The 17,450-nt window shown below is 39.1% G+C and overlaps 1 protein-coding gene across 1 annotated transcript in view; it reads left to right on the forward strand.

The window, feature by feature from the left end:
* The window catches only part of LOC126360194 (long-chain fatty acid transport protein 4-like), a 292,857-nt gene that overhangs the window by 274,586 nt on the left and 821 nt on the right, over nucleotides 1-17,450 (forward strand). Inside the window, exons 8-10 of the mRNA XM_050007690.1 lie at nucleotides 6,046-6,183; nucleotides 11,953-12,019; nucleotides 17,294-17,384. Coding sequence (XP_049863647.1) covers nucleotides 6,046-6,183; nucleotides 11,953-12,019; nucleotides 17,294-17,384 — 296 coding nt within the window. The remainder of the gene's footprint in view (nucleotides 1-6,045; nucleotides 6,184-11,952; nucleotides 12,020-17,293; nucleotides 17,385-17,450) is intronic.

Below are 17,450 nucleotides of genomic sequence, written 5' to 3' on the forward strand. Positions count from 1 at the left end.
GCTTGAAACTTGAGACTATTTTATTACTTGGAGCATCATTTGTGCTATGCAGTCCCTGCTCACTGTGAAACTTCCTCCATGCTACAGTCGCCGAATCACTGTGTTCACGAAATTCTTACACACAGAATGTGCAGTCAGCTCTCAAGAAGCACTCCATATTGAGTGAATTCCTAAGGGCCAAGCAAGCAATGAACGTGCTCCCCGCTCTCCTGTGATTTTTTGCGCATGTGCAGAAAACTCTTCAAATATAAACTTTCTTTTGAGACACCTGTATTTCAGATGTGTTACAGATAGATTATGTGCCCTGTATTTGAGGTAGCAACGATGTTACCTCCCAACAAGATAACACAAAACCATACATTGTGTGTTCTATCCTGACTTACCACAATAGAAAGGGTGTTTTCATTGTTGCCCTGGCCAGCAGGTTCTCCACATCTATCAACCACAATGGTTGAGGAACTATGGCATAGAGGTGAAGCAGCATCAAATGATGTACCCAAATCTCGTATCGAATCTCAGTTTGACTCAATTCCTGCCTGGACAGAGACATTGTGCACCAAATTTTACTCCCTATGTAATCCCAAATTACATACAAAGGTATTCATATATTTTTCCTACTACACAGAGCTGACAAGTCATGGGACAGTGATATACAAATGGTGGCAGTATCATGTACACAAGGTATAAAATGGTGGCAGTATCATGTACACAAGGTATAAAATGGCAGAGCATCAGCAGAGCTGTCATTTGTACTCAGGTGATTCATGTGAAAAGGTTTCCAACATGATTATGGCCACATGATGGAAATTAACAGACTTTGAATGTGGCATGGTAGTTAGTGCTAGATGCATGGGACATTCCATTTCAGAAATTGTTAGGGAAGTCAGTATTCTGAGACCCATAGTGTCCAGAGCGTGCCTAGAATACCAAATTTCAGGTATTAGCTTTCACAATGGGCAATCCAGTAGCCTACAGCCTTCACTTAATGACAGAGCAGCAGCACTTGCATAGAGTTGCCAGTGCTAACAAAAAAACAACACTGTGTGAAATAACCACAGAAATCAATGCAGTATGTATGATGAATGCAGCCATTAGGACAGTGTGGTGAAATTTGGCATTAATGGAGTATGGCAGCAGACAATCATTTCAATTGCCTTTGCTAACAGCACGACATTGCCTGCAGGAAATCTTCTGGGCTTGTGACCACTTTGATTGGACCCAAGACAACTGGAAAAGATGAGTCCCATTTTAAGTTGGTAAGAGCTGATGGTAGGGTTTGAGTGTAGCACAGTTCCTGTGAAGCCATGAACCCAAGATGTCAACAAGGCACTGTGCATGCTGGTGGTGGCTCCATAATGGTGTCAGCTTTGGTTACATGGAATAAACTGGGTCCTCTGGATATCTGGATGGATGCCATTTGCACCCATCCACGGACATTGTGTTCCTCAAGAATGATGGAATTTTTATGGCTGACAATGTGCCATGTTACTGGGGCACAATTGTTTGCCAGTGGTTTGGAGCACATTCTGGATAACTTGAACAAATGGCTTGGCTACCAAGATCACCCAGCATGAATTACTTCAAACATTTGGAGCACATTCTGGATAACTTGAACAAATGGCTTGGCTACCAAGATCACCCAGCATGAATTACTTCAAAGATTTGTGGGACATAATCAAGAGGTCAGTTCTTGCCCAAAATCCTGCACTGGCAACAATTGCAATTATGGATAGCTGCAGAGACAGCATGGCTCAGTGTCTCCGCACACAGGACTTCCAACAACTTTCGGAGTCCATGCTACATCAAGTTGTTGAACTACACCAGGGGGGGTGGGGGTGGGGGGGGGGGAGTTCAAATGGCTCTGAGCACTATAGGACTTAACGTCTGAGGTCATCAGTCAGTCCCCAGGCAAAAAAAAATATCCGACATGATAGCAAGAGGTATCCCATGACTTCTGTCACCTCAGTGTATACTGTGTTGCATCCAGTAACTAAAATTTTGTTATTTCATAAACTTTCTGGTGTCTGGATTTTACTTGTCAGCATTATATATAACATGAAACACTTGAACAACACAGAAACTATAATATATAACTTCTGATTAAAAAAATGGCAAATGAATGCATGATAATGTAACAAGCCGCCACTTGGCGAATAGATTCTTTTATCTATCCAATTAAATAATAATGTAACAAGGATCATGTGGCATGTGAGGCTCATACCATCCGAATGGTTAGAGCTCATCCTTGCAGTTCCTTTAAATATGCATATGTGGATACAGGAGAGCCAAAAATTGGCTCAAATTTATGATTTGTAGGTTGTTCAACATAAAAGAATACTCTCAGTGTAGTACAATGGTGCAAAAAGGTCATGCTGTTTTAAAAGTATAACAGAAACAATAACACATTCTTTCAAAAATACCTGAGTCTGCCGCAGCGAATGATCAGCTGACGTAATTCCAGCCAGCTGGAGTGGCCGAGCAGTTCTAGGTGCTGCAGTCCAGAACCATGCTGCTGCTACAGTCGCAGGTTCGAATCCTGCCTCAGGCATGGATGTGTGTGACGTCCTTTGGTTAGTTAGCTTTAAGTAGTTCTAAGTTCTGGGGGACTGATGACCTCAGATGTTAAGTCCCATAGTGCTCAGAGCAATTTATACATAATTCCAGAGACACAACTTCATGGTTAGGTCACAAGTGAATAAATCTGCAGTGTAATTTCAAAAGACAGTTGCCACAGGCAGTCAGTGAGTTAGGTGTTACTCTATCATCTTCCATGGAAATGACAAAAATTATCTCTTTAACAGGATTTTTTCTCACATAGACTAGTTATGCCAGTGTTAAAGAAAGGCCAGATTTCCTGAACAGTTACCTCATCTCACTATTAATGTCCCGTTGAAAAGTTTTGCTAACTAAAGTAAGTGGTTGGTCATATCTGCAAATATAAAATTCCGACTCAGGCTCGGTTTATATTCCAGAAGAACTTTTCTTCTAGGTTGCCTTCTGCTGTCCCACTGACCATGCATTAAAATAAGTAAATGATAAAAGTACTCCTATTTCAATTCTTTATCTGTTTAAAACATTCAGCTATAACATTCTTTTGGTGAGACTTAAAATTTGTGGCTTTCAAGGTGCAATAGGTTTCTTTTTTTGTTGGAGTTTCAGGACTACATTGTTCTCCTTCCCTATTATTGTTTTTTAAATATCAAAATGACTTTGTTTCAATTGTCTGAGTTGCATCATGTTGTGTTATTCATGGATTTATTTGTTACACCTTCCTTTAGTTTGCTTTCAAATTTAGGCTTTCTGTACATCAGTCATCGCACATCATAAATTAAGTGATTGAAGTTATTGATAGCTGCATTATTCAGTCCATTCTGAGAAAAAAGTAAATGTAATTGGGAATATTGTTCAATTAGTATTGTTATTATAGACATAATTACTCCTCATTACATCATATTCATACCTTTTTCTGAGTCATCAGTCTCCTGACTGGTTTGATACAGCCCGCCACAAATTCCTCTCATGTGCCAACCTCTTCATCTCAGAGTAACAGTTGCAACCTATCCACTCAATTACTTTCTGTTTTCCTCTACAGTTTTTGCACTCTTCTACCATGGAAATCATTCCCTGGTGTCTTAACAGATGTCCAATCACCCTGTACCATCTTCCTGTCAGTTTTACACATATTGCTTTCCTCTCCAATTCTGTGCAGAACCTCCTCATTCCTTACCTTACCAGTCTACCTAATTTTCAGCATTTTTCTGTAGCACAACATATCAAATTCTTCAATTCCCTTCTGTTCCAGTTTTCACACAGTCCATGTATCACTACCATACAATGCTGTGCTCCAAACATACATTCTCAGAATTTTCTTCCTCAAATTAAGGTTTATGTTTGATACTAGTAGACTTCTCTTGGCCAGGAATGCTCTTTTTGTCAGCTCTAGTCTGCTTTTGATGGCCTCCTTGCTCTGTCTGTCATTGGTTATTCTGCTGCCTAGGTAGCAGAATACCCTAACTTTATGTACTTCGTGACCATCAATCCTGACATTAAGTTTCTTGCTGTTCTCATTTCTGCTACTTCTCATTACTTTCATATTTCTTCAGTTTACTCTCAATCCACATTCTTTACTCATTATACTGTACATTCCATTCAGCAGATCATGTAATTCTTTTTCAATTTCACTGATATCCTTTCACCTTGAATTCTAATCCCACTTCTGAACTTTTCTTTTATTTCCATCATAACTTCTTCGATGTACAGATTGAACAGTTGGGGTGAAAGACTATATTCCTGTTTTACACCTTTTTAGTCTGTGCACTTTGTTCTTGGTCATCCAATGTTATTATTCCTTCTTGCCCCTTGTACATACTGTATATTACCTGTCTCTCCCTATAGCATATCCCTATATTTGAAAAATTTTGAACCTCTTGCACAATTTTAAATTGTCACGCTTTTTCCTGGTCAAAAAATACCATGAACAACTGCATTCCCGTCTCCCACACATATTAGATTTTCATCTTCTTTTACATAATATATTACCCTTTCAATATCCTTATACACTTTCCTACCTTTCATCTACAGTTTGCGATATTGGCATGTATACCTGAAATATCAATGCCGGTGTTGGTTTGCTGTTGATTCTGATAAGAACAACCCTATCACTGCACTGTTCACAGCAACACACTCTCTGCCCTACCTTGCTATTCATAATGACCCTTACTTCTGTTATACCATTTTCTGTTTACGTTGATATTACGCTATACTCATCTGACCAGAATTCTTTGTCTTCTTTGCATTTCACTTCACTGACCCCTATTATGTCTAGATTGAGCCTTTGTATTTCCTTTTCCAGATTTTCTAACGTGTCTGTCATGTTAAATCTTCCAATATACCACACCTGACTTGTGGAATGCTGTCCTTTTGGTGGTTATTCAGTGTTTATCTCACGGTCACCTCCCCTCGGCAGTCCCTTGTGGTTGTTGTTCTGGTCTTCAGTCTCGAGATTGGTTTGATGCAGCTCTCCATGCTACTCTTTCCTGTGCAAGCTTCATCATCTCCCAGTACCTACTGCAACCTACATCCTTCTGAATCTGCTTAGTGTATTCATCTCTTGGTCTCCCTTTACGATTTTTACCCTCCATGCTGCCCTCCAATACTAAATTGGTGATCCCTTGACGCCTCAGAACATGTCCTACCAACCAATTCGTCCTTCTAGTCAAGTTGTGCCACAAACTCCTCTTCTCCCCAACGCTATTCAATACATCCTCATTAGTTATGTGATCTACACATCTACTCTTCAGCATTCTCCTGTAGCACCACATTTCAAAAGCTTCTATTCTCTTCTTGTCCAAACTATTTATCATCCATGTTTCACTTCCATACATGGCTACATTCCATACAAATACTTTCAGAAACGGCTTCCTGACACTTAAATCTATACTCGAGGTTAACAAATTCCTCTTCTTCAGAAACGATTTCCTTGCCATTGCCAGTGTACATTTTATATCCCTTCTACTTCGACCGTCATCAGTTATTTTGCTCCCCAAATAGCAAAACTCCTTCACTTCTTTAAGTGTCTCATTTCCTAATCTAATTCCCTCAGCATCCATTCTGAGGGATTATTATTATTATTATTATTATTATATTTGAATGGGGACTATTCCAAAACCTTTTGCCAATGGAGAGATCATCATGACATTTTTTCAATTACAGGCCACATGTCCTATGGATACATGTTATGTCTCTTTAATGCAGTGGTTTCCACTGCCTTCTGCATCCTCATGCCATTGATCGTTACCATTTCTCCCACCTTTTCCATCGCAGGGACAAGAGAATGCCCTGAATCTCTGTCCACTCCTATGCTGATTGTTAATCCAAATTTAAGCAATGGTGGGTTTTGAACCTGGGACTGAGGACTTTTTGATTACTAATCAAATACCATACCCCTAGACCATGGGTGCACTACTAAAAATGGAAAAGAGCAGTATAATTAGCAGATAAATTAACATGAATTAATAAATGTAATCTTAAAGTTTTCTTTCACAGGAGAACCAGGAATAGTGGTTGGCAAAATAATAACCGGTGATGAGACACGCCAGTTTTATGGCTATGTTGATAAAGAAGAGTCAAGAAAGAAAATACTTCATGATGTGTTCAAGAAAGGAGATAGAGCATTCTTTTCTGGTATGTGAACAAAGCCTGAGGCATTTTGTCTTCATTGTTATTTGTTCATTCACCCACTGTGCTCCACCATGGAGGAAAGCCTTCAGGAATGTGGGAAAGTCAAGTCACATATTGCAAACCCACAGACACTATCCTTGTAGAATTATATTTACAACAAATTATGAGCAGTGCTAATCTACTCAGACTGACAATTGTGGGATTACTTCTAGATTATTTTAGGTATATACACTGCTTGACAAAAAAATGTGGAACATCTAGAAAGGGAGTAAGAAAGAAAGTGAAACATCATTGATCAAAACAGTATTGCAAGTTATTTTAATTATTATAAAATTGAAGGGTGTCAAAAAGCTGTTCTGAGGCAAGCTGGCCCACAATTCTTGCTACTGGTTCTTGATACCCTGGATACTGGTACTGGGTAAGAGTTGACATCTGAGCCAGTCCCACATGACAGTGGCACATAAAGTGCCCTCCGCCACACACAGTTGGGTGGCTTGCGGAGTGTAGATGTAGATGTAGATGTAGACATGTTCCATCAGGGATAGATATATGGATCCTGCTGGTCATTGGAGCTCCTCAGTGTCTGAAACAGTATATAGAGACATGTGCCTTGTGTGGATAAGTAATGTCTGTTGAGAAAATGGTCCCACAATACTGAACATGAGAGGCAAAATGTGAGGATGCAGGATGTCTGTGACACACAGAGTTCCCAGAATCAGTACCAGCCATGATCTGAAATCATACCAAATGGCTTTCTGCCTTGCGGCATTAGGAGTAACACAACACAGCCTCTCCAAAACATTGGAAGAATGGGACTTCTCACCAGGTCGCCATCATATTCACTGATGAGGGTGGTCATGGGTGATAGTGCAGGACTGCAATTCATTGCTCAACATAATGCAATGCCATTCATCAGGAGTCCATGATTCCTGATTGTGGTAACACTCCAGACACAGATGTTTGTGTTATGGTGTTATCAGCAGCTTGTGTGTGGGACTTGGGCTGCTCCTAGTGCCTGTTCAGTGGTGCAGGATCATACAGCATGTTGGAGGGAGACAATTACTTATTTGTAAATGGCAGGTGCAGATGTGAAGGGGTTATGAGATGCTTGGTGCATAACATGGTGATCCTCTCTTGTAGGGATCTGATATATGGTTGACCAGAATCTTGATAACAAGTATGCCCACCCTCATGTTCCCATATAATCCAACACCAGGCAATTGTCACATCAGAATGCCATACAGATCTCAATTCTGCATAACTTAACAGAGTAGCCAAATGGAGACCCACAGTGAAGTTGGTTTCAAACCCTGCGAGGTGCCGATAACACGTTCCCTTGTGTGCACAGCATCTCCATGTCCTTCATAGTGACTGCTCAGCATTTGATACTATTCACATCCCTTATGTACCCTGCCAGGCCTGATGACAACGTTAATGCACTCTGATGACCATTCTACCAGTGACAGAGAATTGCAACTCTAATCATTTAAATGCTCATTTATGGTATGTATGTGCACAAAGTTGCATTGATATCCCCTGGGTGCTTCACTTTTTTTGTCAGGTAGTGTATATGTTTATTAAGAGGATAACAGCCATGTAGCAACATACTTTGAAATGCACTCTCCTTCTCTTACACTATTTAGCTGTTGTTTTTACTTAATACTTCAAACTAAGCATGTACGCAACTATGCACATAACACTAATAGTTGTTTATGTACTTGCAAAATTAAAACCTGTTTGATATGAGCATTAGAACTAAGCAGAATTTACATTCCTGAGTCAAAGTGAGTGAGTGAGTGTGTGTGTGTGTGTGTGTGTGTGTGTGTGTGTGTGTGTGTGTGTGTGTGTGTGTGTGTGCGTGCTTGCTCACTCTTGGTTCCAGTTTGTCAGTGGCCGTCCATATGGATGGACTTCTGAATTATGGTAACGCCCACATAAAATGCTGGGCAGAAGGTACAGCAGAGTTGGTATTTGATGTGACTGATTTCAGTGGTGGCCATGAGCAGAGTTGACCATTCAGTGGCATAACATGTTGCTGAGTACACCATGTTCAATTTTAATGCCTGTTTCACAACCCATACCACCTACATCCTTCATGCCAACACAAGCTTCTGAACTGCACACTGGGGAATAGTTCTCACAACATAATGAGTAATCCTCCTTTTAGTATTGATGGTATGGACAGTATCTATTGATGCAGGGGGAAGTGCCATGTAACAAAAAAAAAAAAAAATTGACAAAAATTTTACTAACAGTTGGCACATTTTACTAACAGTTGGCACTATAAGCATCTTAACATAAATGAGGTTGACTACTGACAGATGAATCACAATACAGTGACTATGGTTTGAGTTGCGCATTATACCATTCGTACTGTTCAATGTACCTGACTGTGCAAGTTCTAGAGCCAACAGCTGTGGAACTGTTGGTTAGGTAAGCGCATTCACCACAGCAAGTCGTATCACATCAGATGGTAAAAATCAGTTTGTGATTGCCCATGAAGCCAAGAATCACATTAAAACCAAAATTACACCAGTTTTTTTAGTTTTCCTGAGGCTAAAAACTGCAAAAACGCAACATGACATTGGTTTCTAATTGTCGTGAGATTGGTAGAAAACATGTTCAGTACTCTGCTCGCTGTTTTCTGCCACAAGTTGAAACTGAGAAACAGTACGCACCACAACAGATCAGAGTGTCTCAAGGGTCATGTTCAGAATGCATTGCGCAATGTGTGCCATCAATTCATCTACATTCATAAGTGAGCTCTGAACACAATATCTACCAGGTAAACACCATAGCCAGAAGCCATACTGATTAAAGTCAGCTGATATGGATGGCCAGACTGCAGGAAAATGATGGTTAACAATTTAGCATTTTTGAAATTCTCTGCAGTAGCCACTTCACAGGCTGTGTAATGTGCAGAAGAGTGGTGTCTTGCATATGGATCATATCCGCACTGTTGAAGGGTTGAAATAACATTGGTGCCAAGAGACTTTCATACTTCCAGAATGAGATTTTCACTCTGCAGCAGAGTGTGCACTGATATGAAACTTCCTGGCAGATTAAAACTGTGTGCCGGACCGAGATTCGAACTCGGGACATTTGCATTTCGCGGGCAAGTGCTCTACCAACTGAGCTACCCAAGCAAGACTCACGCCCCGTCCTCACAGCTTTACTTCTGCCAGTATCTCGTCTCCTACCTTCCAAATTTTACAGAAGCTCTCCTGCAAACCCTGCAGAACTAAGGTCCCAAGTTCGAGTCTCGGTCTTGCACACAGTTTTAATCTGCCAGGAAGGTTCATATCAGCGCACACTCCACTGCAGAGTGAAAATCTCATTCTGGAAACATTCCCCAGGGTGTGGCTAAGCCATGTCTCCGCTATATCCTTTCTTTCAGGAGTGCTAGTTCTTCAGGGTTCGCAGGAGAGCTTCTGTAAAGTTTGGAGGGTAGGAGACAAGATACTGGCAGAAGTAAAGCTGTGAGGACGGGGCGTGAGTCGTGCTTGGGTAGCTCAGTTGGTAGAGCACTTGCCCGCGAAAGACAAATGTCCTGAGTTCGAATTTCGGCCCGGCAGCACACAGTTTTAATCTGCCAGGAAGTTTCATATCAGCTCCCCAAATAGCAAAACTCATCTACTGCTTGAAGTGTCACATTTCCTAATCTAAATCCTTCAGCATCATCTGGTTTAATTCGACTTCATTCCATTATCCTTGTCTTTTTCTTGTTGATGTTCATATTATATCCTCCTTTAGAGACACTGTTCATTCAGTTCAACAGTTCTTCCAAGTCCTTTGCTATGTCTGACAAAATTACAAAGTCATCGGCAAACCTCGAGGTTTTTATTTCTTGTCCCTGGATTTTAATTCCTACTCCAGAGTTTTCTTTTGTTTCCTTTACTGCTTGCACAATATATAGATTGAATAACATTGGGGATAGGGTACAACCCTGTCTCATTCCCTTCTCAACCACTGCTTCCCTTTCATGCCCCTCTACTATTATAACTGCCATCGGGTTTCTGTACAAATTGTAAGTAGCCTTTCACTCCCTGTATTTTACCCCTGCCACCTTTAGAATTTGAAAGGGAGTATTCCAGTCAACATTGTCAAAAGCTTTCTCTAAGTCTACAAATGCTAGAAACGTAGGTTTGCCTTTCCTTACTCTTTCTTGTAAGATAAGTTGTAAGGTCAGTACTGCCTCACGTGTTCCAATATTTCTATGGAATCCAAACTGATCTTCCCCTAGGTCTGCCTCTACTAGTTTTTCCATTCATCTGTATAGAATTCGCGTTAGTGTTTTGCAGCTGTGGCTTATTAAACTGACTGTTCGGTAATTTTCACATCTGTCAACACCTGCTTTCTTTGGGATTGGATTTATTATATTCTTCTTGAAGTCTGAGGGTATTTAACAAGAAATTACAGAGTGAATATTTGTCTTGCTTGTAGGTCAGCAGCAAGCAAATCCTGATTTTGTATGGATATGATGCAGGATGATTCATAGGATTTTAGGATTAGGCTCACAGGCAGTTCCAGTGTTCTCATACACTACATTTTTGCACACCCCATTTGACCCCTCCTGTAATGCTGTGGCCACATTTTCCACAGATATTGGCTCAACTGCTTTCCTTCCTTTACCACGTTGCACTTCACTTCAAAAGAACCTGTCTTTTTGAATTTTGTAATCATTTCCTCCAGACCCTTAGCAAACATTGGACCAATGCCTTTTTTCATACCATTGAGTTTTCAGAACGTATGTGGGGCTACTAGCACTCAGTCACCCTTTTTGTAACAGAACTTCACCAGCAGTGCACAATCCCTCATGGAGACAGTCATGTTGTGCGTCTTGGTGCCGCATGTCTGTTGGTATGCATAGTCTGACACTTCATGCTTACAGTGCCATCTATTAGTCAAATTTTTATTCCCCCCCCCCCCCCTCCCCCCCAGGATGTTTACACCTGCATCAATAATATGTGATTTAAATTTGAAATTTGACATCATTCTGGGCAGTGGCTCTCTTTCTACATAATTCTGAAACTGTAACTTTGATTATGGACACCCTGTATATCAACTGCACATGGTGTGCCACATGTCATCCACATCTCTGCAGAAGGTGAAATACATGGGCAGCCCACCAGCCAATGGCACTGCAAGTCACACTAGCTACAGGGCTTGCTGTATTCCTGTGTTGCCAGAAGATGCAGTCTTTCATTCAACTCACTGCATCTAAATGTATTTTCAACTCACTGCATCTAAATGTATTTGTCCGTGTATCTTCTTAAGATGCCTCAGATCTCAGAAGAATCATAGTGAGACTAAAAGTTTAGTGCATTATGCCATTAATTTTCAAACAGCTGTCAAGTGATAGTCATAACTGGATCATACACTCAAGCCGCCACCTCATACCAACTATGTGCACAACATTCCTGGCCTCAACCTCTGGTAGCATCAGCCCCCTACCCACCTCCATCCCAGCCCCATGACCCTGGTGTTTTTGTGTTTATGTATGTGTATTCTGTAGCTCTGAAGATTGATTTGTCCAAAAGCTGGAAACATTCTCAGTCATGTTTGTCTGCCAATTGACGACTCCACATCTCAACCATTGGTCAAGTCCTTACTCGATTCCTTTCATTATTTACATTCTTTCCATGATTATATTTAAAGTAGTTTGAGAGAATGCTCCATTTGAACAGTATGTAGTTCGTTTTATTGCTATTTGTTGCATATAGGTATATTTTCTAAAACATATACATTAATTTTTTTTAATTCTTCTTGCAGGAGATGTTATGGTAATGGATGAGTATGGGTACCTTTATTTTAAAGACAGAATTGGAGACACCTTCAGGTAATTATATGAAAAAATTGTCATGGAATTGTAGTGCTTTTATAATTTTTTACTCTTTCAATCATTCTGATATCAACACTGATAAAAGGATTAGAGAAATAGTTAATTATATCCATTAACCTTTGACTTGAAGTCTTATTTTCTTGGTGAGTATCAGTTGTGTAACAACTGCCTTATTATTATTTAAAGTAATTTTATTTGTACTTTTCTGTGAGTGTATCAATTTCTCTTTATTGTTTTTCTTTACTAATTGTTCATGTACAGTACCAACTAGCTTTCTGAAAATCTGTAAATGAGCACATTTTGTGTGTAGTGAATGCTTTAGATTGATAATATGCACAAGAAACAAAAATAGCCCAAGAATGGGACATTACCAATGAAAAACTTGTATGACGATTTTGCTGTTAGGATCTATCCTTCATTTTTATTATATGAATTCACAAATGGTCTTCTGTTTCTGAGATAAGAATTTCAAAAAAATGCAGCTGCTCCTTCTATATCACTTAATTTTTTTAAAAGGGTGCTGAATTCACAGAGGCCTTAGATGAAATTGGAAAAGTCCAAATAACTTTTTCCGCACTACGGAATAGAATTTGGATGCAATGGAGTTTGGTCTAGTAGTATTGCAAGTATGACCTTATTTTACAACAGCATTTATTTAATAACCTTCATATTAGTATACAAATACAATGATGTCAATAGAAATGATTGATAGTTAAAAAGAAATCAACAGTGTTTTACCCAGAAATAGTCCTTATATAAAAAAAGGGTGCCACAAAACAGTAAATAACAAGTAAGATATTTATCCTAAGCAAGTTTGATATGTACAGCTAAAACCTGAGTCAGTTCCTGTGACACACAAGTGAGCATGAGCCAAGCATAACAGAACAGAAATCATAATCTTACAGTTTAAGCCCGTAGCATGTTATAATCTGACAACCATAAAAACACAGTATAATAAACAAGTAACATCACAATACAAGCTACCTCTACTACCAAGACCCTCCACCAGCTACTCACTACTACCACAGACATCAGTACTGCACCAGACTACTTAGTCTACAGACAACAAACATGAACATAAAATTCATAAAACTTGTAACTATAAACAATAGTTGAACACACCTTCTACATTGTACTCAGTACCCTCTCTGCAATAACATCAGCCTTCCATAATCTCTATAGACAAGCAAAGCACATTCTTATTACTCTGCACAATACATAAATAATCGATCTCCAGTGGTCCACACAGCTGACTGTGGTTGTCATCTTCTCTGGCCACAGGGAAATAGATACCATTCTCTGGCCACAGGGAAATAGACACCACCCACCCTCTAGGTAGGCAATGTCCACAATACCTTTGCCACACCACACACTGACTGTTATCGCTACAGGCTGTACAGATCTCTGACACAACACATTGCAGACTGGAACATCTGTCTTGGTTCCTGGCCACCAACCAACTGCTTCTGATTCTGTTCCACTGCCAGAGGATCGCCTGAGAGACACTAGTGTCGATCCTTCCCAGAGAGAAAGCAGTCTGGCAAAGTGCACAATCAAGGAAAACAACCCAAATGTGATCCTAGACCAGGAAGTCCAGACTGTCAATTTGGATGGCACACCATTGTCCAGTCATTTCACGACTTCACAGAAAAAAATTGCTACTGCTGTTGTTGTGGTTCATTTTATAAATCCACACAGTGAGTTGTTTATCAAGCTACTTTTGCAGAAGAAAGATTCCACTTGATTAGTTATTACTTTTTCAAGCAACTCAGTAAGCACTGACAAGGGAACATTCCCAACATGGCCTCATATTTGAAGGAGAAAAAAGTACACTTGCAAATGATGACATTCTCTTGGGTAAAATATTTCAGAGGTGAAATAGCCCTCATATTGATCTACAGGAGGGGACTACTCAGGAGGATTTCATTATCGGGAAAAACAAGACACATTCTGGTAGTCTGTGTGTGGAATGTTAGAGCCCTCAATCTGGTAGGTAGGTCAGAGAATTTAAAAAGGGAGATGGGCGAATTGAAGTTAGATATAGTGGAAATAAGTGAAGTGTGGTGGCAGAAAGAATAGGACTTCTGGTCAGGTCAGTACAGGGTTATCATGCATAATGTAGCAGTAGGCTTAATGATGAATAAGAAAACAGGCATGCAGGCAAGCTACTATGAGCAGTACAGTGAATGCATCATTAAGACAGACAAGAACCCAACACCCACAACAGTATTCCAAATTTATATCCTAACTGGCTCTGTGGGTGAAGAAGAGATTCAAAGAATGTATGATGAAATAAAGGAAATTATTCAGATAGTTAATCGAAATGAAAATTTAGTTGTGAGAGGTGACTGAAATTTGGTAGCAGAAATGGAAGAGAAAGAAGAACAGCAGAAGAACATGGACTTGGGGAAAGGAATGACAGAGGAAGCTGCCAGGTAGAATTTAGCTAAAAGAATAATTTAATCACTTCTAACTCTTAGTTTAAAAATCATGAAAGAAAACTGAAGATGCATTGGGATACCAGAAAGTTTAAGATTGACTATATACTCCTAAGACAGAGATTTTGAAACCAGTTTTGAAACGTAAGACATTTCCAGTTATTAACTGCATATTTAAACTGAAGAAATTGCAAACAAATAGGTAATTAAGGAGATGGGACCTGGATAAATTAAAGGAATGGGAGGTTATTGTGAGTCTGAAAGGGAGCATCAGGCAATGTTGGACTGAAATGGAGGAAACGAATACAATAGAAAATGGATGGGTAGCTCTGGGAGATGAAATAGGGAAGGTAGCAGAGGTTCATTTAGGTAAAATGCCATGGCCTATTAGAAATTCCTGGATAACACAGGAAATACTGAATTTAATCAATGAAAGGAAAAAAAAATATAAAGTGCAGCAAATCAAACAGGCAAAAAGGAATACCAATGCCTAAAAAATGAGACTGGCAGAAAGTACAAAACAGTTAAGCAAAAATGGCTAGAGGACAGGTGAAAGTCCACAGAAGTATTCATAACTAGGGGAAAGATAGTTGCCACCTTTAGGAAAATTAGAGAGACCTTCGGAGAAAAGAGAAGCAAATGTATGACTATCAAGAGCTCACGTGGCAAGCCAATACTAAGCAAAGAGGGGAAATCTGAAGATGGAAGGAATACATTGAGGGTCTATATAAAGGAAACAAACTTTAGTTCAGTGTCATAGAAAGGGAAGAGGAATTAGATGAAGATGGGATGGAAGATATGATTTGCAACAAGAATTTGACAGAGCATTGAAAGATATTAATAGTAACAATGCTCCTAGAATAGATGACATTCCATCAGAATTATTAAGATTGTTGGGAGAGCCAACCATAAGTCAAGTATTCCTACTAGTATGAAAGCTAGATGAGGCAGGTGAAGTACCCCCACACTTCAGGAAGAATGTAGTAATTCCAGTTGCAAAAAAGCAGTGCAAATACTATCAAACCATCAGTTTAATAAGTCATCGTTGTAAAATACTGGCACTAATTTACAGAATAATGGAAACATTGGTATAAGCTGACCTTGGGAAGATCAGTTTGTATCCTAGAAGGTAGGCTGAAGAAAGGCAGGCTACATTTATAGCATTTTTAGCTTTAGAGAAAGCTTTTCACAATGTTGAGCAGACTATATGCTTTGAAATTCTGAAGGGAGCAGGAATAAAAAAAAAAACAAGGAGCAAAATTTATTTACAACTTTAACAAAAACCAAACTACAATTATAAGAGTGGAAGGACATGATAGGGAAGTCACAGTTGAAATGGAAGTGTAACATGGTTGTAGCCTATCCCCAATGTTATTCAATCTCTATATTGAGCAGGTAATGAAGGAAACCAAGGACATGTTTGGAATGGTTATTGAAGATCATGGAGAAGAAATCAAAACTTTGGTGTTTGCCAGCGGCAATGTAATTCTATCAGAGACAGCAAAGGACTAATAAGAGCAGTCAAACAGAATGAATAGTGTCTTGAAAACAGGGTTTAAATTTAATGTGCATGAAAGAGAAACAAGAGTAATAGAATGTAATTGAATTAATCAGGCAATGCTGAAGGAATTAGATCAGGAAATGACAAACTAAAAGTAGTAGACAAGATTTGCTATTTGGACAGAAAAATAACTGATGATGCCAAAGTAGACAGGATATAAAATGCAAATTGACATTAACAAGAAAAGCATTTCTGAGAAAGAGGTATTTATTAACATCTAATATCAATATATATATTAGAATTTTTTCTGAAGGTATTTGGCTACTGGTGCAACTTTGAATAGAATTGAAATTTGGGCATCAGGCAGATCATAAAAGAAGAAAATAATCACTGTTGCTACAGAAGACTGCTGAAGACTATCTGGATAGATTGAATAACAAATCAGAAGGTATTGAATCAAACTAGGAAAAAAAGGAAATTTATGACAACTTGAAGAAAAGGTGGTGTCAGTTGATAGGATACATCCTGAGACACCACAGAATCATCAATTTGGTAATAGAAGGAAAGGGAAGGGGGAGGGGGGGGGGGGGGTAACATTTGTAGAGAGAGACCAAGGCTGTAAGCAGGTTCAAATGGATGAAGATTGGAGTATCATGAATAGACTTGCACAGGATTCATTTCTGTAAGTAATTGTTTTAAGAGTCACAATAATTTTTAAGATGTCCATTTCCATAACATTCCTAAGAAAATATTTGTTGTCTAAGTTCATTGCTGATACTGAATCACACATTTCTTCATGATATGTCAATTAAGTTACACTTTGAATATCTTGCATACCATACTTGGCTCACTCAGTATATTCGATCTTTTTCTTTGTTCAGTTTTACTGCAGTCATAATGTGCTCTCTTCTTTACTGATTTGCTGTGTGCTGTACTACAGATTTTGCATTTTGCTGGAAGCACTACAGTTTGGAGCCCCTGGGTGGTACATAGAGGTTATACTCCATCAGGATGAACCACAGTTGTGGAAACTTTAGACGTAACATTTTTTTCCTAATACTTCCTACAGTGTAGGATTATGATTTTTGCTGTATTTATTTTCCATAATTATTTTATAAGAGGCTTCCTTCTTACCTCTATATTGAGTTAAATGGCCATTATATGTATAAATTAGGACTCATCATATGATTGAAGTACCTTTTGTACTAGGAAAAAAGTGTCAATTGTTTACTGAAGCAGAAGAGTCAAGGTTAAAACTGGAATTCTCTAAATAATGCCTCCTTATATTTATTAGTATTTTATTGTAATGCATGTACCTTTAATATTTATTAGGTGGAAAGGGGAAAATGTAGCAACTGCTGAAGTGGAAACTATTATCAGCAACTTAACTGGCTACCATAACATCACTGTATATGGTGTTGAGGTATGACGTGCCACATCATGATTTATTAAGTGTCCGATCTATATGACAATCACTCTTGCTTAAGAA

The sequence above is a fragment of the Schistocerca gregaria genome, chromosome 1 (assembly GCF_023897955.1).
Source record: "Schistocerca gregaria isolate iqSchGreg1 chromosome 1, iqSchGreg1.2, whole genome shotgun sequence".
Classification (NCBI taxonomy): domain Eukaryota; kingdom Metazoa; phylum Arthropoda; class Insecta; order Orthoptera; family Acrididae; genus Schistocerca; species Schistocerca gregaria.